Below are 25,651 nucleotides of genomic sequence, written 5' to 3' on the forward strand. Positions count from 1 at the left end.
AACAGCAGATTTATATGTTTTTCCTATCCTTTCAGTAAACTGTAGTGCTATGGAATAGTTATATGTAGTGCTATGGAATAGTTATAAGCAAACTCAATTAAACTTATAAATGTTTAAGAGAGAAAACTTCCCCCAAAATATCAAGTATAGTATTGGCTAAGTTTCACTAAATACTAGGACACAGTCAGCAAATTTTTTATGTACAGTTCATATAATAATTATTTTACGTTCTGTGATCCATAGTCTGCTGCAACTACTCAACTCCAATGTAGTAGTGTAAAAGCAGTCATAGACAGCAGTAAACTAAATGGGTAGCTGTGTTCTAATAATATAATAAACTCTAATAAAGCAGGTGGCAGGCTGGATATGGTCTGTAGGCTGGAATTTGCTGACTCCTAAAGAGTGAAGTGGGGAGCTAATATTAACAGATGAGACATCTTCATAAATCATTCATTAGTATAAAAAACCATAAAGTGATATTATTAAAATCTGGTATTTGGGTACTACTTTCTAAAACAAAGTCATTTCTGACAATCCTCACACAGGAAATAACTTATGAGACACATTTTATTATTTCAGAAGAGAAATCTGCTGGGTGTGTGTACAGGTGTGGGTGTGTAGGTGTGTGTGGGGGTATGGGTGTGGGTGTGGCTATGTACTCATCCAAACCTGAAGGTAAGATTTCTAGCACTGAGTGTGTGTGTGTGTGTGTACAGATGTGGGTGTGTAGGTGTGTGTGGGGGTGGGGGCTGTGGGTGTGGCTATGTATTCATTCAAACCTGAAGGTAAAATTTCTAGCACTGAGTGTCCAGAAAACTTCTAAATTAATAAACAGAGAAACAATATTCATAAATTACTGATCAGATTGCAAGTCACATCTCAGCACCTCAAAAGTGGCTGCTATCTCACTATTTACAGTAAAAGCATTCTCTACCAAAGAAATCAACTATATTTGTGTGATCTATTAAAATGAGAACCTATGAGTAATAATAAACCTGAACTTACCTGCAAATATGCATTTAGATCTTTTTTTCTCTTTTCTAAAAAATCTCTATCCATATTATTAAAAGTCTTTTTACCAGGAAGCTTTAATATGCTTGACAGATTTTCAAACTACAAAACAAAATACATTCAATAATCTTAGATTTTTTTTTTTACAAAAAGAGAAAAGTATTTTCCAAGTGATAATTTCTCTATGTATCAGAAGTATCTTAAACAGATTTTGCAATATATTTTATCTTATTAAGCCAAAATCAGAAAACATAAAATACTGTGCAAATAGATCCAAACCACAGTTCTAATGTTATTATAAAGAAGTTATTTTCTAAGAATGACAAACATGGATAACTGATGAACCACATGGTTTTTCATTTTAATAATCTCTCTGATTTTAAGATCATTCAAAATTTTAGTAACAAGAGGTTTTAAAAAACATTTATTTAAAAACCTTTTGACAAGAATAAAGTATTAGCAAATAAACTATTAATAATCAAAGTTACGAGTTTCTGGTTTCTTGAAAAAAACTCAAATATTTTTATATTGATGACTTCAAATCAGTTAATCACTGTAATAGCTAACTATTAAAAGTAGAAGAGGCAAACTTCAAAATATAGATTATAGCTATAACTCTCTCTATATAATGACATATAGTATAACACTGATACTTTTCCCCTGCATGAAACTACATGAAAAATAAATTCATAATTACTAAGAAAATAAAAGAGCTATATAGCATATATTTTATATTTGTAAAGTCACTAACAAAAACAAGTGTACATATCTGAAGTTTAGCATCTATAGACTTCACCTTCAAAAGTCCAGATAGGTAGCAATCCACCATGCCTTGTTAATAAAGCACAGATTTTAACCATACTAGCTGCTAACAAAGTGGAAGAACAACATCATTCAGCAAGTCATTGTGCTTGGGCTAACAGTATCTAGTATCTAAAACTTTAATGAGGAGCTTCATTGCTTTTCCTGTGCGATACATATCCAGGATGCAACAAGCTTTCTAAAATCATTCTTTGATTAAATAACAACAGACAACAATGAGTCTGTAAAGAAAACTCATTCCTGGTGCAGAGATTAAAGAAAAGAGGAAATGAAAAGGTGTAGGATAATTTTCATCCCAGAAACTGGAAGATTCTGATAAATCATTAAATGGAATGGTAAATCAGATGGTTGCTTGGAGCTATAATGTGACAAGTTCATCACATGTTATGCATGAAAGTTAAAAGTAGTTCTTTTGCCGCTGCCAAGGAAAAAAAGTGGGGGCAGTAATTTTCAGGGAAAATGTTATGCTGTAGTCACAAATTTGGTGGTTCACAAAAGTGTAAGAATGGGTCTTTATTGAGTATGAATGTATAATATCCTGGTTTTAATTTTTTAACCATTTTATAGAAGTAAATTTACATTTTTCAAGGTGTCCTAAAAGACATTTAGTTTCCTGGAATATGACTTTTCAATGGTATCTTAAACTACTGATTGAATTTTACAGAATGCATAGTTTATTTAGGTATTACCAATATATTTTATTCCCTTATAATTCACATGTTGAAACGTTAATCTCCAGTACTTCAGAAGTGGCTGTATTTGGAGACAAGGCCTTCAGAGAGGGAATAAAATCAAAACAAAGCCCTTATAAGAGGGATACAAAGACCCATCGGGAATGGGAGCATACAGTGAAAAGTCCTGTGAGGCCATATTCAGCACCATCTGAAAGTCAGAGAGCTGACTCAAGAGAAATCAAATTTGCCAACAACTTGATCTTGGACTTCTAGCTTCCAAAACTATGAGAAAACGGATTTCTGCTGGGTATTTTGTTATGGCAGTTCCAGTAAACTAACACACCAAGGGAATATAGCGGTACTCCTCAAAACAACAATTTCCAAAATTTTGAAACATTAAACCTTATTAATAAAAAAATTAAATGTAACAGTTATTTTCTTAAAGTCTAAATTATCAAGCTGGTTTTAAAATTATCTGTCTGTACCAGAAGCACTATGACTAACAGTTTTTCTCAAATACTGCTATTTTAAAAGGAAGAAAAATGGAAAAATTTAATGCTCTATATTAATTCACTATTTGATATTTAAAAAATTATTTACAAGTACAAAGTAGTCCATTCCCTACAAAGTAATAGGATTTCCTCTGCCAAAAAGTCACAAAAATATTTTTAAATGAATGCAAAAAAAAAAAAAAGAAAAAGAAACCTACCTAAAGAACTAACATAAATTAAAATGTATTTCAATGTTCACAAAGAACTCAAATACTATACATAAATCACAGAAATTCCAAACCCAAAGATTTTATCTTTCCACACTGAATATGTCAGGTCTAGAAAATTTGAAAAACATTTAGAATTTTTTATTAGAAGGATTCAAAGTTCATTAAAGAAAATAATAGTTTATATGTTTAGAATGGGAAAAAACTTTATGTCACAAAGTTAAAGAAATGAAATGAAAGTTAAAAAAAAAGAAATCTGTTCTAAAATAACTTTAATACTTAGACAGCTCTATGGAGTTAAAATTTATTTCGTCCACTGACTGTACTGTTGTCACCAGTGAACTAAAAGCTCACTGCATTTTCTTACAGGATTTGTTTTAAAAATACAAATATAAAATAAAACTAAAGATATAAATAAGGCAGAACTAAAAGGCAAATAGTATGAGTCTTATTTACAAGTGCTTAGTACTTTCCTTAAACCTAAAATTTCACTTAACAAGCTTAGGTTTTAATTTCTTAAGCTCCAAAAGCAATCGATATGCTTTAGTAATCACATACTACTGTAACTTGAACACATCCACGTCATCTGTCTGCACTGAGCACTTTCAAAACTGAATTGTGCTTTATCAGTTAGTTGCATTTAATTTTGGTGCTATACTGAAAAGTAAATTTTCCACATGAATTGTTCTATTAGTAGACTTTTTAAAAAGTATGTTCTTTATCTATATTTGTCAATCTATCAACACAGCATTTACAGTCCTAACCTAGAATCTTTAAGCAATGATTATTCCTCTGAACAGTAGGGAAAAATTAAAACTATTCATACAAAGAAAATTTCATATTATACGAAATTCCCATAAATTTGCAAGTAACTAAAACTACTCCCAGTAAATCACATTACTTTAAAATTTGTCATGTTAAGTTAAAGTGTAAGGATGAAAAGGAAGAGATATATGAACTATGTGATTTAAAAAAAATATCAAACAGGAATTTTGGGGGGCAGAAAATTCTTTCACTTCTGCAAACAAATCAAGCTAAACATGGAGATCTATTTAACAAGAACAATAGAGATATGCCCAAGTTATTAATTTTCTTATGAATATAATTAAAAATAGTCCTTTTAACATGGGCTTGTGGAGTCAATAATAACCAGGTTTCTAAACACTTTAAAGCTTTATTAGTAGGTTATCTCACTCTATTTACAAAATATTTTAATGAGAATTATGGTGCGAACCATACATTTTCTACATCCTAAGTGAAAAATATATTTTCTGATTATTTATGTAGTAAAATGTCATTTCAAAGCTTAGTTCACCCAATCAAATGTCACCATTATTATTATTCTATGGGCTTACTAATAATCATGTATTTTAAAACACTGCATGAAAGATTATTGTGACTTAAAATAAATTTCATAGATTACCTACTCCAATTTATCCACTGATAATTTATTTTGTTCTAAGTTAAAAAGAAGAAAAAATATTTAATAAAAGATAAAACAGAGAAAAATAAAAATGTTTACATTTGTTACATTTAAGAGTCCTCATACTTCTATGAAACAAGAGAGTTGTATTTGGTAAGAATTAAAAACATTATTTGGTTAATTTAAAATATAATTTAGGTTTTGGTTCTTCATACAACTTAATGGATCAAGGATTTACCTGTTAGTAGTTGGGAAAGGATGCCATTTAAAATAACCACAGCTTTAAATTATTTTACCAAACAGAAATCACAAATTGTCTTACAATGATCTCTATATGTTAAATAAACCCAAATACCTATGCAAAGGACAAGACATACACACTCTCTTAAAATCAGACATACACATTTATTCTAATTTTCCAAGGTATATCATTGGTACTTTGTCACTAGTCCACAATGATTAGGACTTTAAAATTTATTAGTTAAATGGACAAAATCATTCTAACATTCACTGTTGATTATAAAAAATTGTTACCTTATTTTCTTAGCTTCGGTCAGTACCTTAGTATCACTCACAACCATTCAGAATCAAACATGGAATCACGGAACAATATAAAGCACACAAACTTTAAAAACCTCACGACCTGTTCGGTGATCCTCATGTGGAAGTCGTGGAAGTCACTGTAGCGACGGTAGGTCTTCCACATCTCCTCAGTGTTCACGTTGCGCCGGTGCACAGTGATGGCGTACAACGCATATGTCTTGCCATGATCGTTACAGACGCCTGCCACAGCATATGGGTCATAGTGAGCATATACTAATCATTTAAGACAAAATGAAGAGGAACAAAAGACACAAAAAGGAGGAAGATGAAGAACGAAAACAAAAAGGACAACATGAAATGGAGAATTTGAAATGACAGGTAAGACAAAGGATGTCACCAGGATAAAATAGATTCCTGTCATCTGTACTCACAGCCATAAGATGTTATATGTGTTGGTTACATCACAAAATTACCTACCAGGCTATCATGATACTACCAACGACACAGTGGTGTCCACTTTGGATTCTCTTTCCAAAGAGCTTTTAACAGAAACAAAACAATACCTTCTGTGTTAGCCTTCACTGTTCAGCTGTAACTTAATTAATATTGATAGCTCTGAAATTGAACTGCAAGCAAAAGCTACAGGGTAAGATCTATCTGGACTTCCCAGGTGGCTCTGGGGTAAAGAATCTGCCTGCCAATGAAGGAGATACAGGTTTGATCTCTGGATTGGGAAGATCCCCTGGAGGAGGAAACAGCAGCCTATTCCAGTATTCTTGCCTGGAGAATCCCAGGGACAGATGAGCCTGGTGGGCTATAGCCAATGACAAGACTGAGCGACTAAAACAACAAACAACAAGATCTATCTGATCTTTTGGCAAATCTTTCTCATTCACAATATATAGCAATTTACAAGTATAATTTATTCTGAAGACTTTTCTAAGAAGTCATTTTTTTCTACTGAATTGACACAAACCATCCAAGTCAGGCAGTCTTGAAAATCAAAACCCATTCCTATTTTGTTCAGATCTTGAGTAAAGAGATGTACTTTGAATAATTCTGTCTCATTTTCCATCTTCCTACCCCAAAGCCATGTTGTACTCTACTTAAGATCACCTTTTCAGGTCTCCAACAGTTTACTAAGTCTCCACTCATCTGTACCTGGTCTGCTTTTTAATTAATTCACTCACCTTAATTTCAATAACTATTTTTTGATTTATATAACTGGATGTGGTTCTTTTTTACAGTGTGGTATTCTTAGCTTGTTTTATCTCTACGATTATTTTTATCATACTCCCTGTGGTACACAACTACTTGAGGATGGCTGAATCTTGTATCACCCACATGTGATATGACAGCCTTTCAATTTCATATGAGTGATACCATTCCCAACCATGACCTTGACATTCTTTGTTCTTTCCTCTGACAGTAGGCTAAGTTCTTCTAGTTCCTCTTTCATATCAAGTCACCCTCTGTGAATCTGGGCTTTATGCAAAGGCCTGTGGTTCCAGGCTCTCCTCTGCCTTAGCCTATTTGTGCCTCTTTTAAATTTGAGGGCACAGAAATGCTATCAAAATTAAAAGAGCAGTCTTTACACTCCTATAAGCTCTTTGGCTTCACTTCTTCTTCATTTCCCTATATTTGCTTTTCCTCATAGTCTATTCCACCTGTAGATTTCCTCTTTTAGGTATTTTTATTCTACTGTTTTCAGTTTTTCTATGTGTAGGAAGCAAATTTTTGCATAGCAGTTTAGACTATCTTGTTGACCAGAAGTATAAATTGCTCTTGTTAAAAACCAAGTGGCCAAGCTTTGGAGCTGACTAAATATTTTGTATTTTATACATACTTAGGCAAAGAAAGGTCTGAGCAGCTTCTTAGTAAATTATTTTAATCACAAAACACCTACAAATCTATACTGGCAAAAGCAGTTCTACAGAAATCTCTCCCAGGTTTTCATGAAAGTTTTTCTAAGATTTGCATTTTATATTCAGAATTGTCCTTCATTTCCTTTCTATCTAATATCAGTGTTCCTGATTTGACAAAATATAAGACTGGGGACTGATGCTGAGGCTGAAACTCCAATACTTTGGCCACCTGATGTGAAGAGCTGACTCATTTGAAAAGACCCTGATGCTGGGAAAGATTGAGGGCAGGAGGAGAAGGGGACGACAGAGGACGAGATGGTTGGATGGCATCACCGACTCAATGGACATGGGTTTGGGTAGACTCTGGGAGTTGGTGATGGACAGGGAGGCCTGGTGTGCTGCGGTTCATGGGGTCGCAAAGAGTCAGACACGACTGAACGACTGGACTGAACTGAACTGAAGACTGGGGATAGACCTGGGTCATCTTGCTGTCAGAGACTTTATTATTCACTGTTCACATCTTTCAATTATCCTTCACTCGGAGACCCATGCAGAACAAACTGTACAACACTTTCATCACATTAAAAAACCACCATCACTCAACAGTGTCAGCATGCCAACAAGGGAATGGCTTTACATGCTGTGTTCAGGAAAGGTTTGGGAAAGGATAATAGAAATCAGGGGCCACTTAGGCAGCAAACCATAACCAATTATGAGTTAATAAAAACAAGGAAACTAGCAAGAAATAGAAAAGGAAAGAAGAAAGGAATGTCAGAAAGCATTTTAAAAAATAATAATCAGATTTGTTACAAATTTGATAGGCAGGGAGATCAGACTAGGATGGGTACACAAAAGGAAAAATATGGGGCTATTATAAAACAAGCCCTAAGATAGAAAGGTAATTTGATTTTATAATGAGGCTACATACATTTTCAGATGATGGTGAGATATTACAGTGGAAATAATAGGTTGTGTTTTTATTAGGACAACATTACTACTCATGGCAGGTGCTGTGCAACCTCTTCGTTACTAATCTATAACCAGATAAGGAACTAGGACCAGGATAGAAATAAATCTCATCACTAAGCATATTGTCTAACCTAGCCACTATTTTTTAAAACAAGATTCCTCAATGAAGGGCCAGTCCACTAGTCCAAGAATCATTCCATAAGTGCACTGCACTAGTTCTACTTCCTGCCATAAGGTTAAGGACATGGCATCCAGACTCAAAGAGACTCTGGAGCCCAACTAGTAAAGTAAATGTTTATCGAACAAACACTAATATATAATGCCCCCCATGTAACTACTAATACAATTAATATTAGTTGAGGATTAGTATGAGGCAAGTATTACTATTATCCCATTTCACAGATGAGGAATTAAGATACAGAGAAGTTAAGACTCATCCAAGTTCACCCAACTATTAAGTGGCAAAGCTGGGGTTTAAACCCAAGCAATCTGGATAAAAAGTTGTGCTCTTAACCACTCTAGTGTACTGCCTCTTTAGTGATTATGCATAATTTTGTCTGAAAGAAAGAAAAACTTATTAAAAATGCTTAGTAGAATGCTTCCATATCCTTTAAGAAGCTGATAAATACTTGTTGAATGAATGGACAAAACAGCTAGAATACCAGAATCCTCAGAAAAGAGAGATTCACATAAGAATTATGAGAAGCAAGATAAGAAAACCATCACTGACATTATCTAATAACTCAATAACAATGATGAAATTATTTGTTTCCTCAAGTCACTGGCCATTTTGCACACATGCTAATTCAGTCATGAATCTCACCTCACCCAAGCCTTTCTTGTTTTCGTAAACTCCTATACAAAAGCTTCATTTACCCAGAAATCTACTGACTCCTGCATGTATGAAAACAAATACTAAACTAAAATCTGCCCCAAAACAATTTACTAAGAATCATGCAGACAATTATCAGCTAGACTCAAAGAAAAGATTGGTTTCAAAGTTTATCAGCAATGACAAAATGCTCAGAATTTATCCTTTTTCAAATGATAACAGTAACAACCTTAAAGAAAGGAAACACACATACAACAATAAACATTATAGAATTTAATGAAGAATATGCTACAGAAAAAAAGTAACATGAAAATATGACTAAAGAATAGAAAAATGATTTGTAAAAATAAATGTGGAAGATAAGGTAGTAATAATGATACTCAATAGTTTTTAAGTAATAATTAAACCACAAAGTCTCTTACCAGTGTCTGAAATGTAGGCGTGAAGTTGTACTGAGTCATCAGAAGATACATTTGAAAGGTCATCTAAAGACTGATGAAGGAAAAAAATTAGAAAATAAAAATTTTAAATTCTATAGGAAAGAAAGCGTTAAAGATTTCTATATCATATACATTACTCATTTTTGCTCTATGTCCTTATCTGTACCTCCCTCTCACAAACAATAATTCTCTTTGTTTATACTAATAGGAGAAAGAGAAGATAAGATTAAACTGTAAAACAAAGTAATATAATAATTGACTTAATAAATACATCAGATTATTTCTTCCTTCATTACCTGTTACATACTATAATTTGCTTCTTCTCAATTATATTCAATATATGGCAAGAAAAAATGTGGATAAAAATAAGCAGACATGTTATTTTTTTATTATTATTTTTTACTTTACAATATTGTATTGGTTTTGCCATACACTGACATGAATCCGCCATGGGTATACATGTGTTCTCCATCCTGAACCCCCCTCCCACTTCCCTCGCCTAGTAGACATGTTCTTAAATCAACATTTCACTTTTTTGATGTTGAAATATATTAGAGCCAACTGTGTATTAACACTTTTGTTAACTTAGAAATAATTTTAGTTAGACTCTTTATCATAATCGTACCTACATCAAAGGGTATGTGAGGACTAAATGAAGACATGTAAAACATTTAGAAGACTGTTAACACAAAAAATGTTAGTTAATATTATGATTATTTACTAAATGAAGTGAATCTATGGTTAAGATTTATTTTTTAAAAAATAATTCCATAAACAAAAATTATTACTGATTGATTCAGAATAAATTTTTTAACTATAGACTTGGGCTCAAAACTTTTTTGCTCCATGTCCACACACCCACACTTACACAGAGGGAACATAAGGATATAATGAAGGCGAGACTGTATGGAAAAGAGTTAACACAACAGACCTTAAGTTGCTTTCCTTAGAAAGGACGGCCTGGGACAATATCTGGGAAGTTAGATTTAGAAAAAGTTCCCATCATTCCTAACTGCTAAAGTGGCTTACTCTACCTAAACTATCTGTATAGACAATGTGGTTTACACCAAATACCCACTTTTCTCCTGGGAGTCAGTTTAGTATATGCTGGACAAAATGGTGCCTTGTGTGAACTACCTCCAATAAAAACCTTGGGCACTTATGTCTCAGATGAGCTTTCCTGGTAGCAGCATTTCACACATGTTGTCATATTCACTGCCAGCGCAATTAAGTCTATGGTATGTGACTTTCATGGGAGAAGATTTGTGGAAACTTGAGCTAGGTTTTCTCTGGACTTTGCCCCATCCACCTTTTCCCTTTGCTGATTCTGCTTTCTATCCTTCCGATATAATAAATCTTAGCTGTGAGTACAGCTATGCTGGGGTCTGAGTCCTTTTAGTAAATCAGTGAACATAGGAGTGGTCTTAGGGACCTGTAACACACAGATAGTATACGATTCAGACATATTATACACTTGAAAAACCATGGGATCTGAATGAACTTTGGATTCCTAATGTGGTATTACCAGTTATTCATGAGTCATCTAAATGACCTTAATGCAGTCATGCATGTGACATAAAGCCATTTAAAATTAAGCAACTGCATCCTAAGAAGAAAGCCAAAATTCTATCCACTAAAGACTGATCATCAGAAGAAACAAAATTTGGTAACTCCATACAGACGATCCACAAGTCAAGTGGGAAAACTATTCAATTAAATTAGATCTAGTCCAGACTTCGCCACTGATCACCTTAATAGACTTTAGCCATATCAATAAGTCTTTCTTGTATTTCAGTTTTCCCAATGGTAATGGTGTAGTATCTGTTCTACAACTCTATCAGGATATAATGTGAATGAAAATACTTTGAAAAGAATTAGAATGCACTTACTTTTTAACTGACCTACAACAAAACATTTTGACAAATAGCAGAACCTTTGTTTTAGAATTATTTTTACATGAAAGATAGAACCCCAAAGGAAATGGAATAGTCTACAAAATTTAAAATTGTTATCTACTGTAATCTTCTTCTAACTATAAGCTAGCACAGGGAATATAAAACAATCACCCTTTTCAAAAAAGCATTATTATTACTGGTAACCTTCCTTTGTAGGTAAACATATAAAAAGTTATATGTTGCTTTCTTATTACTTTAACCATGTTAGCATCTTATACTATGCAAGGCAGAAGCCGTTGAAAAACTCTGTATATAAACGCCTTTTCTAGCACACATAAAATATGCAATTAATATTTGCATTAAGTATGATGAAAAAATTCAATGAAATGTCTCTTAACCATTAGCCACAGTTATAATGCATGTGTAAATATCAACTAGACTATATAAAGTTACAACTGATAACATTATAACCATGGAACTACACTGTGATTTAGAAGTATAAGTACTGATTAATCAAAGAAAACTGTGATTTCAAAACAAGTGCATTAATGTTGTCCTGAAATAAAATACAGTTTGCAAAGTGACCATGGTTTAAGATTCTTGAACTTCTTGCCAAAAAAAGAAGTGTTTTTTGTAACATTATGCTAGGTTAAAAACCAAAAATTGAAATTTACTACAATAATCAATTCAGCAAACAGAACTACAATGGCACTTCTAAATGCTTATATAATCTATGTGCTAACCTCAATCACAAAATGAGTAAACCACCACAGTAAATATTTTCTTTGCTTAGTTTGCTGGAATAAACTATAATGATCCAGTTTATAATTTTAATACAATTAATAAATTTATCTTCATTAAATATGAAAAAACCTGATAAAGAACAATTTTTTGTAATCAAACTATTGTTAAAATTCAACTGTTTATTCAAATTTATCTTAGTATTTAAAAAAAAGAATCCAAAAGACTCCAGCTACTTAAAAGCTTGGATTTAACAGATTTGTGTGAAAAACAAAAACTGTAAGTCATTGATGTCAAATGTCACCTTTTTCAATTCACAGACTGTTTTGCTTTATATCACTATAGGATAAAAGGAATCTCTTTTATTTGAAAAAGCATTTATTCCAGATAGGGAATGAAGAAAAAAATATTTTTTAATAGTGTTCAAACACTTGTACAAGAACTACAAACATGAGTACTAAAAAATTTCAATGCAAGGAAAAGTTTCATCATATTTGGAAACTTTTTCTTCCTAATGGGCATTATATTGCTAACACTGTTCAGTCTCCAGGAGCTATTCCTTTTTGTCATAAGAGTTAAGCAAATGGTAATGATACCAGATAATTTAGGAAAATACTTAAAACATTACAAAATATCTGACATAACACTATTGCTGATTTGCTTTAGTGTTTTGTTAAAGGTTATACGTTGTACAATAATGGAACATTTATACAATAAGGTCATTTTAGAAATAAATGTCATACTAAGGAACATAAAACAATGGACCTCTCAACTACTTATCTATTACAAAAAGTTCAAAAGAAAAAGTCATGTAGGTAGTAGAAGGAAAAACAAGGCAAACACTCTCTCTCCATCCTGAACAAATTCTGGACTGAAACTTGCACACAACACTAATATTTCTCTCTAGTAGTATTTTATGAAACAAGGTACTCAATAGCAAGCATGGATATATAAGAGAACTGAAATGTTTATTATTTCACATTTCACCTTGAATATCTGAAATGCCAATGAAGTTTATATGCTAAAAATGTGTCATTCTTAAACCTGTAATCACAGAATACAGTTGCTTAATTCTCGTAAAACCCTCTAAGCTTAAAAAATGTGTTGTTTTTTTTTTTTCCCAATAACCTGAACTTGTTAGTGTGGACCTTAAGAAATATCTTTAGGTTTTCAGGCATCCCAACCAGTTTTTTATTTCTTTTCTAATTACAAGAAGAAAAAACTAATTCCAATGTAAACATTTATGTGTCATAAATTTACTGCCCATCATAGCACTGATCAGAGTGAAATATTAAATATTGAGGTTGAAAATAATGAAATCATTATCACTTGCAACTAAATCAGGCAGGTGATTTAAATCCATTTTTTAAAAAGAAAATAAACTTCATTTCATTAAGTTCTAATCCACAGATCCCTTATATGTGAATTTAATATTTCTATAAAAGTGCAACAGCTTTTTATAAAGGATGATTTGAGGGTTCTAATACATCATTTATTTACATATGTTAAGGCTCAGTTTTTCATATTATTTTCAGGCCACTTTAAGAATTAAAGTAGTCATAACAGTACTTACCAAATTTATGCTTCCTGTAGGAGACCCATTAAAAGATTCTGTGAGAAGGAAGATCCAACTTAGTATACAGTCAAAAACTCTTCCAACAGTGCTTTAGCTATCTAAGGTTCAAACACCGAGAATGAAAGCCACAGAAGCCAAGAAAGAACAAGAAAGAAAACTGTGGTACACTACTCCCAAAAACCTGTTTTCATGGTTTTCTAAGCCAGGTTATTTCAGTGAAAACAGTTATGTACCTAAGTTGTTCCCCTTTCCCCCAAAAAGGCATTTATGTACAAAAAAAAGCATTTTATGTATTTTATTCTCATAGTATCATATTAAATTGTCTAATATAAATGTAAACATGAGGTAAACACCACAGAATGACATCTGAAATTGTCATTTGAAATGAATGACATTTCACACCAGGAAATGTCAGAGGTATTTTGTTACTTCTGTCTCACTGGATTAATATTACAAATAAAATTATTCTTTAATATGAAAGATAAAAAGTTGTTTATTAAACCTATAAAGTCCACTTATTCACAGCTGGTCTGTATCAAAAATGCTGTAGTCTAGATTCTTAAATCAATATACAATTAGTAGAACAAAAGACACATTAAATTCCATGAGTAATGTCATTTAATTAAAAAGCAACTAGAAATTATTTTTAAAAATTAATGTTAGAGTAATTATTAAAATTAACATCTTTTCCCTCAGAATTTTAGTATATATCTGATCAAATTAAGTTATCAATTAAGATATCACTTTGTAAAAACACAAAGGAATATACAGCAAAGCAATATTCATAAACAGTTTAAAGTTATTATATGGCTTGTAGCATATTAGATATTATTTATAGTTTGGATCTCTAGATGCATCTTCAAAGGAAATTTCTATTACTATTGACAAAGGTAGCTAGTGTTGCCTTCCAACTTCAACACCTCTAACTGTCCAAGAACATTTCTCAGTTTCTCAAAGCTCTGAACACAAAATAGGAAATTCCTAGGATAATTAGAATAGATAAAAAAAAAAATAGTTCTCTATCCTCCTTATTCAATTATATACCTCTTACCTTCTTTGGGCTGCCCACCTCTTAAGTCTTCCCACCAAAGACATGTCAAAAGAAAAACTAGGAGCAAAACAGGGGCTTCCCTGGTGGCTCAGTGGTAAAGAACCCATCTGGAAAGGCAGGAGACATGGGTTTGATCCCTGGACTGGGAAGATTCCCTGGAGAAGGAAATGGCAACCCCCTCCAGTACTCTTGTTTGGGAAATCCCATGGACAAAGGAGCCTAATGGGATACAGCCCATGTAGTTGCAAAAAAGTCAGAATTTAGCAACTAAACAAGAACAAAGGAGCAAAACAAGGCATGGTTTACCTTCTTGCTTACCAATAAGATTCAGAAATTTAGATTGTCTAAAGCCAATGGAGATCTATATTTAATCAAGACTTTAACAACTGCTTAAAAATATTAGAAAACAAAAGAAACACGATGAGGAAAAATGTGATTGAAATTAAAATTTAAAAGGGAAAGCATAATTTAAATATTTAAAAGGCTGTGAATTTGTTTTAATAAAGGAAAAAATATCTACCCTTAAAATAACTTAGAGCTAAACTAACTAAAGAAGGCAATCTCACGGAAAAAGACAAGGAAGACAGAAGAGAGAGAGCATGGGTAAGCAAGCCATCCAGCTACCTACCTACTTACAGAAGTTTAGTTAAATAAGAATGCAATTTAATTAAATAGGAATGAAATTTCTTCTAAAACAAAGAAAAACTACCACAGGATATCATTATACATGGTAAGACTTTACCCACTAACTTTGTGCTCAATTAACCCACATTAAAAAAAAAAGGTGGGGGCAGCTACACATTGAACACTAGATTGAATCATTATTTCAAAATGTCTAAAAAGCAGCCAGAATTTCAAGACTTTAAAAAATACACAAAGTATCAGGAAGCTTAATTTTTAAAAGTCAGAAAATGAATTTATAACCAGAAAATATAAGGTCTATTTTAATTAATCCTATACAAACAAGAAAATTATAAGCATTACTACTTGAAAAACTTGTAGCAAATGCCTAAAACCTAAACACTCACAAATACACATAAAACCCATTTTTAATAAAAATGTTTCAAGTTATACCCATGATTACATATACTTTCTTAACATGGTTTCAAAAAAGTATTAGGCAATTTCTCAGTTACAAAACATGTAAGAGCTCATTAATTAGGACACAGAATGTTAAAAAGCAAGCAATGTCCCAGACAGATAAAAGATATATGTGTACATATTAATTCCAAACTACAATCAATGATTCCAGTGTGAGGGACTACTCAATGGCTGACATAAAAGAAAAGTTCATTTGATTCAGATCAAAATCAGCTGCAGGGAAAAAAAAAAAAAAAAACCCTCCTAATCTACTTTGTGTTTTAAATAAGTATGACATTTTGGGAAGTTTGAGATCACATAAATAATTTGCTTCCATCAGTCACAAGACAAATATAAATGGAAGCTAAAAGTCAGTTTAGAAGATTCTGGAAGAGTTTTTACACTATAGGATCAAAAACTACTCCCACAGAATATATTGCTACTATGATCATTATATAATACATGAATGCTTATAAATTAGCTGCTTATGATTTAATTATCTTCTTTCTTTCTGGGTCAGATAGCAATTCCATTTCACAACACTAAGCAAATTTCTAAAGTAGACAAAATTAAAATATACAATGAAAACATTTATAATAGTCCTTTAAGGAAGGAGAGTTTCTACTACAAATTTCATATCAGCTCTGTAAAAGATTTTTCAACAGAGATAGTAAATAGATACAATATATAATAAACTTGAAGTACACTGATTTTACTATTGAGCTGGCAGAGAAGTACTCTTAAAAATAGAAAACTCCCTCCATTAAGCAATCAAATACAGTTAACAGAATACTATTTCAGTTTTACAAATAACCAAGATACTAGATCATCAATCAATATAAAAGCTATTGTAACATACAAATTTTTGTAACTATATTTCTTCTATAACTTAAAAAGTAAAGTCTCACTAATATCGAATAAGGAGTGGGGAGGATGAGTTGAAAAGAGGGGAGGCTAGAAAGTTTCTAAAATAGAGGCATTTGCTAAAGCAGTGCTAACCACTTAATTACATCTATTATATCTCCAACTTTAAGTGGTCCTGTCCATTAACTCCATTTATAAGTAAATGAACATAATTAAAGCACTCTCTTAAATACTTAGTAAAGTCTTTCCCATTTACTTTGTATTTACATTGGTTATTTGCTAGAAATTTTATCAAATTCTAGATACTTCATTAGAGTTTAGTAAGTACTTCTGCATTGAATCACTAGTAAAAATGGTCATCAGGCCTAAAGTCTGCAAATTGTCTAAGGGCTGCCTCTCGCACTATTCTTAAATAGCCAATTATTTACTATGAAGAAACACCGATATTTGTGTTTTGGTTTATATACCATTTTTACATATAGAATTCCATTAAAATGTGACAACTCTGAGGTAGGATATTACTACAAGAAGAATAATAGTCTACATTTATAACTGAGAAAAATGAGGCCTAAAGAAAGTAAGTGTTTGGCCAACATCACATAGGTAATAAGTAGTAGAAAAAGAGTAAAATCAAAGTGTTATCACTCTTAAAGTCTGTTTTATTCACTATACAATGTGAACAGAAGAAAACTGAAAGACTGGAATAAATGACTTGTAGCTTCTTCTGGCTTATATTATACAGGATTTGGAACAGAATACAATTAAAAACAGAAAAAAATGTTTTTACAATGTTTTATAGTTTATGGAACATTCTCAGAATCATCACTTGTTATCTCATTTAATCTTCTCAATGATCCTATCATTAATCATGGCAATTATTACTTTTACAAGCAAAAAAGAAACTACCATAAAAATATTGGGGTGACAATCCCTTTGAAAACATGCTTCAAGAATTTTAAGAAAAGTTCTCTTTTCTCGCCCTTCTCCTCTTTGATTTTCTTTTCTTTTCCCTTTTTTCCTTCACTCTTTCTTTCTTCACTATGTAAGTTAAATTGTTGTGCTCTCTTTGCTGTATTCCCCAGTTGGCAATCTGCTTAGGCTCAGCTTTCCAGACTGAGCATTAGTTAGCTCTGCTTTTAACTGATCAATATCACGTTTGGTTTCCCTTGTTCACTAAGTCTATCCCCTGTACTCTTTTCTTTAGAATACTTTCGTTATGACTGTATGTGTGGAAGTGAATGTATATGTCCCATTATTTCTGTAATTACCTACCTGCTTGATCTCCTCCCACTAGAACACAGGCATTAGTCACCCCTAATAAGAAGTCAATACAAGCCACTCAGACCAACAACCTTTCCCTCCCAGGGCCAAAACCAAAACGAAGAAGGAATACAACCCTAAAGCCTGGGAAAGTGGAGCAAGTTAGAAAAAAGAAAAAAAAAGAAAAGACAGAGAAATACAGCACAAATGAAAGAATAAGACAGAAAGTCACAAGACCAAATAAACAAAAATGAAATAAGCAATCTACCTGAAAGAGAGTTCAGAATAATGACAGTAAAGATACTCCAAAGTCTTTGAAATAGAATGGAAAAGATGCAAGAAATAACACAGTTAATACAATCACCAAGGACACAGAAGAAATAAAGAATAATCAAACAGGTATAAATAACACAATTACTGAAATTAAAAATACTCTAGAAGGAACCAATAGCAGAATAACTGAGGCAGAAGAATGGATAAGTGAGCTGAAAGAGAATGGTGAAAGTAACTGCTGAAGAGCAGAATAAAGGAAAAAGAATGAATAAAATTGAGGACAGCCTCAGAGACCTTTGGGACAATATTAAACACACCAACATTGGAGTTATGGGGAATCCAGAGGAGTAAGAAAAAAAGAAAGGCACTGAGATAATTTCTGAAGAAATTATAGCTGAAAACTTCCCCAACATGGGAAAGGAAACAGTCAATCAGGTTCAAGAAGCACAGAGTCCCTTACAGGATAAACACATCGAGACACATATTAATACAGCTAACACAGATTAAATACAAAGAAAGAATATTAAAAGCAGCAAGGGAAAACCCATATGCTTAACAGCAGATCTTTCAGCAGAAACTGAATGGCAGGATATATTTAAAGTATTGAAAGAAAAAAAATCTATAACCAAGATTACTTTACCCAGCAAAGATCTCATTCAAAATTGGAGAAATCAAAAGTTTCACAGACAAGCAAAAGTTAAGAGAATTTAGCACCAACAAACCAGCCTTACAACAAATACCAAATGGACTTACATAGCCAGTAAACACAAGAGAAAAGAAAGACCTACAAAAACAAACCCAAAACAATTAAGAAAATGCCAACAGGAACATATATATCAATAATTACTTTAAATGTAAACAGATAAAATGCACCAACCAAAAGATACAGACGGACTAAATGAATACAAAAACAAGACCCACATATATATGCTGCACACAAGAGACCCACTTCAGACCTACAGAAACACAGACTGAGAGTACAAGGATGGAAAAAGAGAGTCTATGCAAATGAAAGCTTAAAGAAAGCCAGAGTGGCAATCATTATTTCAGGCAAAATAGACTTTAAAATAAAGAATATTATGAGAAATAAGCAAAGACACAACACCAATGTTCAAGGGATTAATCCAAGAAGACATAAAATTGTAAATATTTATGCACCCAACATAGGAGCATCTCAATATATATATAAGGAAAACACTAACAGGCATAAGAGGGAAAAATCAACAGTAATACAGTAAGAGTAGCAGACCTTAACATCCCACTGACACTGATGGACAGATGATCAAAACAGAGAATCCATAAGGAAACACAAACCGTAAATGAAACATTAGACCAAATGGACCTCACTGATATCTTCAGGACTTTCCACCAAATGCAGAAAAATATACTTTCTTCTCAAGGGCACATGGAATATTCTTCAGGACAGACCACATCTTGGGTCACAAATCAAGCCTCAGTAAATTTAAGAAAACTGAAATCGTATCAAGTATCTTCTCTGACCACAATGTTATGAGACTATATATCAACTACAGGAAAAAAACAACTGCAAAAAACACAAACTCATGGAGATTAAATAATACATTACTAAATAACAAAGAGGTTACTGGAGAAATAATTCTTAAAGATTAAGATTTCTTAAAGATTCTTAAAGAATCCAAAGATTCTTAAAAACAAATGACAACGAAAAGACAACCCCAAACCTATGGGATTCAGCAAAAGCAGTTCTAAGGAGGAAAGTTTATAGCAATACAATTCTACCTCAAGAAACAAGAAAAGCATTGAAGAGACAACCTAAGTCTACATTCAGAGCAGCTGGAAAAAGAACAAAAAATCCCAAAGTCAGTTGAAGGAAAGAAATCATAAAGATCAGAGGAGAAACAAATAAAGAAGTGAAGGAAACAATAGCAAAGATTAATAAAACTAAAAGCTGGTTCTTTGAGAAAATAAAATTGACAACCCAATAGCCAGACTCATCAAGAAAAAAAGGAAGAAAAATCAATTCAACAAAATTAGAAATGAAAACAGTAGAGGTGACAAGAGACAACATAAAGGATCATATGAGAATATTATGAGCAACTATATGGCTAATAAAATGGACAACCTAGAGGAAATGGACAGATTCTTAGAAAAGTTCCACCTCCCAAGACAGAATGAGGAAAAAAAAGAAATTATGAACAAGCGAATTAGAAACAATGAAATCAAAACTGTGATCCAAAATTTCCCAAAAAACAAAAGCCCAGGGCCAGGTGGCTTTACAGGGGAATTCTATCAAACATTTAGAGAAGAGCTAATGCCTATTTTTCTGAAAATCTTCAAAAAACCTTCAGAGGAAGGAACATTTCCAAACTCATTCTACAAGGCCACAATCACTCTGATACCAAAACCAGGAAAGACAACACACAAAAAAGAAAATTACAGGTCAGTATCACTGAGGAACACAGATGCAAAAGTCCTCAACAAAATTCTAGCAAAGAGAATTCAACAACATATTAAAAAGTTCATATACCATGATCAAGTTGGGTTTATTCCATAGATGCAAGAATTCTTCAATATACACAAATCAATCAATGGATACATCATATTAAAAAACTGAAAGATAAAAACCATATGAACATCTCAACAGATGCAGAAAAATCCTTTGACAAAATTCAGCACCCATCTATGATAAAAATGCTTCAAAAAATGGGCACAAATGGAACCTACCTCAACACAGTAAAGGCAATATATGATAAGTCCACAGTAAACATTATTCTCAATGGTGAGAAACTGAAAGCATTCCCTCTACGATCAGGAACAAGACAAGTATGTCCTCTCTTACCACTATTATTCAACATAGTTTTGGGAGTCCTGCTGCTGCTGCTGCTGCTAAGTCGCTTCAGTCGTGTCTGACTCTGTGCGACCCCATAGACGGCAGCCCACCAGGCTCCCCAGTCCCTGGGATTCTTCAGGCAAGAACACTGGAGTGGGTTGCCATTTCCTTCTCCAGTGCATGAAAGTGAAAAGTGAAAGTGAAGTTGACCAGTAGTGTCCGACCCTCAGTGACCCCATGGACTGCAGCCTTCCAGGCTCATCCGTCCACGGGATTTGGGAGTCCTAGGTAAGGTAATTAGAGAAGAAAAAGAAATAAAGAAATCCAGACTGGAAAAAGAAGAAATAAAACTCACTACTTGCAGATGACATGATACTATACATAGAAAACCCAAAAGAAACTATCAGAAAATTACTAGAGCTATTCAGTGAATTTAGCAAAGTCATGGGATGCAAGGTCAATACACAGAAATCATTTGCATTTCTATATACTTACAATGAAAAATTAGAAAGAGAAATTAAGGAATCAATCCCATTTACCATTGCAACAAAAAGAATGAAACTTCTGGGAATAAACCTACCTATTGACTATGCCAAAGCCTTTGACTGTGTGGATCACAATAAACTGTGGAAAATTCTGAAAGAGATGGGAATACCAGACCACCTGACCTGCCTCGTGAGAAACCTGTATACAGGTCAGGAAGCAACAGTTAGAACTGGACATGGAACAACAGACTGGTTCCAAATAGGAAAAGGAGTACATCAAGGCTGTATATTGTCACTCTGCTTATTTAACATATGCAGAGTACATCATGAGAAACGCTGGGCTGGAAGAAGCACAAGCTGCAATCAGACTGCCAGGAGAAATATAAATAACCTCAGATATGCAGATGACACCACCCTTATGGCAGAAAGTAAAGAAGAACTGAAGAGCCTCTTGATGAAAGCGAAAGAAGAGAGTGAAAAAGTTGGCTTAAACTCAACATTCAGAAAACTAAGATCATGGCATCTGGTCCCATCACTTCATGGCAAACAGATGAGGAAACAGTGGAAACTGGCCGACTATTTTTCTGGGCTCCAAAATCGCTATGGATGGTGACTGCAGCCATGAAATTAAAAGACGCTTACTCCATGGAAGGAAAGTTATGACCAACCTAGATAGCATATTCAAAAGCACAGACATTACTTTGCCAACAAGGGTCTGTCTAGTCAAGGCTATGGTTTTTCCAGTAGTCATGTAGGGATGTGAGAGTTGGACTATAAAGAAAGCTGAGCACAGAAGAATTGATGCTTTTGAACTGTGGTGCTGGAGAAGACTCTTGAGAGTCCCTTGGACTGTAAGGAGATCCAACCAGTCCATCCTAAAAGAGATCAGTCCTGGGTGTTCACTGGAGGGAATGATGTTGAAGCTGAAACTCCAATACTCTGGCCACCTGATGCGGATAGCTGACTCATTTGAAAAGACCCTGATGCTGGGAAAGATTGAGGGCAGGAGGAGAAGGGGACGAAAGAGGATGAGATGGTTGGATGGCATCACCGACTCAATGGACATGGGATGGGTGGACTCCAGGAGTTGGTGATGGGACAGGGAGGCCTGGCATACTGCCGTTCATGGGGTCACAAAGAGTCAGACACGACTGAGCGACTGAACTGAACTGAAGGAGACAAAAAAACTGTATATGGAAAATTATAATGAAGAAAGAAATCAAAGACAACATTAAACAGAAGGAGAGATATACCAACTTCCTGGGTTGGAAGAATAAATGTTGTGAAAATGACTATACTACCAAATGCAATCTACAGATTCACAGAGATTACCAACATTTTTCACAGAATTAGAACAAAAAATTTCACAATTCATATGGAAACACAAAAGACCCCAAATAGCCAAAGCAGTCTTGAGAAAGAAAATAGAGCTGGAGGGATCAACCTTCCTGACTTCAGTCTATACTACAAAGCTATAGTCATCAAGACAGTATGGTACTGGCACAAAAACAGAAATACAGACCAATGGAATGTGATAGGGAGCCCAGAGATAAACCCATGCACATATGGGTACCTTATTTTTGACTAAGAAGGCAAGAATATACAATGGGGCAAAGATAACCTCTTCAATAAGTGGTGCTGGGAAAACTGGACAGCTACATGTAAAAGAAGGAAATTAGAACACTTCCTAATGCCATACACAAAGATAAACTCAAAATGAATGAAAGACCTAAATGTAAGGCCAGAAAGTACAAAACTTTTAGAGGAAAACATAGAAGAGCACTCAATGACATAAATTAAAGCAAGATCCTCTATGACCCACTTCCTAGAGTAATGGAAACAAAATAAAAATAAAGAAGTGAGACCTAATTAAACTTAAAAGCTTTTGCACAGCAAAGGAAACTACGAACAAGGTGAAAAGACAACCCTGAAAGTGGGAGAAAGTAATAGGAAAGGAAACAACTGACAAAGAATTAATTTCCAAAATATACAAGCAGTTCATACAACTCAATACCAGAAAAACAAACAACCCAATCAAAAAGTGGGGAAAAGACCTAAACAGACATCTCTCCAAAGAAGACATACAAAGGGCTAACAAACACATGAAAAGATGCTCAACATCGCTCACTATTAGAGAAATGCAAATCAAAACTACAATGAGATACCACCTCACACCCATCAGAATGGCCATCATGAGAAAGTCTACAAACAATAAATGTTGGAGAGGATGTGGAGAAAAGGGAATCCTTGCATTGCTGGTGGGAATATAAATTGACACAGCCACTATGGAAGACAGTATGGAGATTCCTTAAAAAACTAGGAATAAAACCACCATATGACCCAGCAATACCATTACTAGGCATACATCCCGAGGAAACCAAAATTGAAAAAGACACATGTAACCCAATGTTCACTGCAGCACTATTTACAACAGCTAGAACATGGAAGCAACCTTAGATGTCCATCAACAGATGAACTGATATAGATACTGTGGTACATACATACAATGGAATATTATTCAGTCATAAAAAGGAATGCATTTGAGTCAGTTCTAATGAGGTGGACAAACCCAGGGCTGCTTATACAGAGTGAAGTAAGTCAGAAAGAGAAATATAAATATCATATACTAATGAATATATATGGAATCTAGAAAGATGGCACTGGTGAATTTATTTTCAGGGCAGCAATGGAGAAACAGACACAGAGAACAGACTTATAGACACAGGGCAAGGGGAACAGAGAGAGGGTGAGATGTATGGAGAGAGTAACATGGAAATTTACAACACCATATGTAAAATAAGACAATGGGAATTTGCTGTAAAACTCACAAACAGGGGCTCTGTAACAATCTGGAAGGGTGGAATGAGGAAGGAGATGAGAGGGAATTTGGGAGGGACAGGACATGGGTGCACCTATAGCTGATTCTTGATGTCTGACAGGAAACAAAATTCTGTAAAGGAATTATCCTTCAATTAAAACATAAATTAAAAAAAAAAAAGGAATTCTAGGCTCAACAGGTATGTTCTAATTTATCAGATTTTAACATTTTAATTTAGTTTAAGTAAGTAAACTTCATCATTTATTCATGGATTTTAAAATATATTACAATTTATATTTCAGCTTTAAGAACATTTTTATGCTATTTGGTAAGCAGAATATATACAGGAATATACATATATAATGGATAAATGTACAATGTGCACTACCTTACCTCCATCACCGTCATCTGATCCTCTGAAACTAGGATCTTTTAACATATCCAGCTCAGCTAACATGCGCACATAAAGTGCATTCTGTCTGAAGGAAGGATAAAATCTTTCATCTCGAAGCATCAATTCATACACCTTATTGAAATAAATCAAGATATTCAATCATTAATACAAATAATGTACTAATTTCCAATAATAAGATTTCAACAAAAGGTAGACAGAGGTATTACTGTAATGAATTATAGGCTCCATATTTATAAGATGTCAGTAATAAGACTATGTCACAACTAGTGATATTTTTCTGGTCCCTCTAGCATCTAAATTATACTGAAGAGAGTCCTACTGCAAAACAAGTCACATGACAGCAGTTATATATAATGCTCTACAAAGCAGTGTTTTCTAAGAAACAAATCCAAATAAAGACTCAAAGCACATATTAAAATAAATGAATCTGTTATTTATATATCATCTATTCATAAAATTCTAGAATCTGTATCTGTCACTTCAGCCAGATTCAAAGTAAATAACCCAGCACAGGGATTTTCCACATTTCTACAGTAAATAAGCAAAGAAAAACTGGCTATTTTGTGAAGTATTATTACCATAACACATCTTTTTAGTTATCACACTGTACTTTCATAACGTTTCAATAACCTTTTACAGACAAATTACATGCATATAGACATATACATTGTTTTCAAAAAAGATACAGTGATAAATGTTGTACATAATACCTTCCTTTGAATGTCATCAAAGATTTCAGGGGTTGGATCTTCATGATTCAAAGTATCTGCTAATTTTGCTACCAAATAATCATCAACAGTAACTCTCGGAGATGCCTGACAAACAGAGAAAAACACAAGTAGCATTGATCTTTGAAATTTCTAAATCCAAGTTAAGCCTTCATAGTAGAATTAAATAATTTGTTGTTCAGTCACATCTGACTCTTTGCAACCCCATGGACTGCAGCATGCTAAGCTTCCCTGTCCTTCACTATCTCCCTGAGTTTGTTCAAAGTCATATTCATTGAGTCAGTGATGCCATCCAACTGTCTCAACCTCTGTCGCTCCCTTCTCCTCCTGCCCTCAATCTTTCCCAGCATCAGGGTCTT

General features: G+C 33.5%; 1 protein-coding gene across 6 annotated transcripts in view; it reads right to left on the reverse strand.

Moving 5' to 3' along the window:
* The window catches only part of SNX13 (sorting nexin 13), a 147,886-nt gene that overhangs the window by 20,817 nt on the left and 101,418 nt on the right, over positions 1-25,651 (reverse strand). For 4 of the 6 annotated variants that reach the window (XM_059885805.1, XM_059885807.1, XM_059885806.1 and 1 more), the window contains 6 exons: positions 25,275-25,379; positions 24,543-24,675; positions 13,507-13,544; positions 9,280-9,349; positions 5,292-5,464; positions 1,006-1,113 (listed from right to left, as the gene is read on the reverse strand). In XM_059885805.1, coding sequence (XP_059741788.1) covers positions 1,006-1,113; positions 5,292-5,464; positions 9,280-9,349; positions 13,507-13,544; positions 24,543-24,675; positions 25,275-25,379 — 627 coding nt within the window. The remainder of the gene's footprint in view (positions 1-1,005; positions 1,114-5,291; positions 5,465-9,279; positions 9,350-13,506; positions 13,545-24,542; positions 24,676-25,274; positions 25,380-25,651) is intronic. The other 2 variants (XM_003585951.6, XM_059885809.1) reach the window with 1 other exon arrangement.

The sequence above is a fragment of the Bos taurus genome, chromosome 4 (assembly GCF_002263795.3).
Source record: "Bos taurus isolate L1 Dominette 01449 registration number 42190680 breed Hereford chromosome 4, ARS-UCD2.0, whole genome shotgun sequence".
NCBI classification, from domain to species: Eukaryota; Metazoa; Chordata; class Mammalia; order Artiodactyla; family Bovidae; genus Bos; species Bos taurus.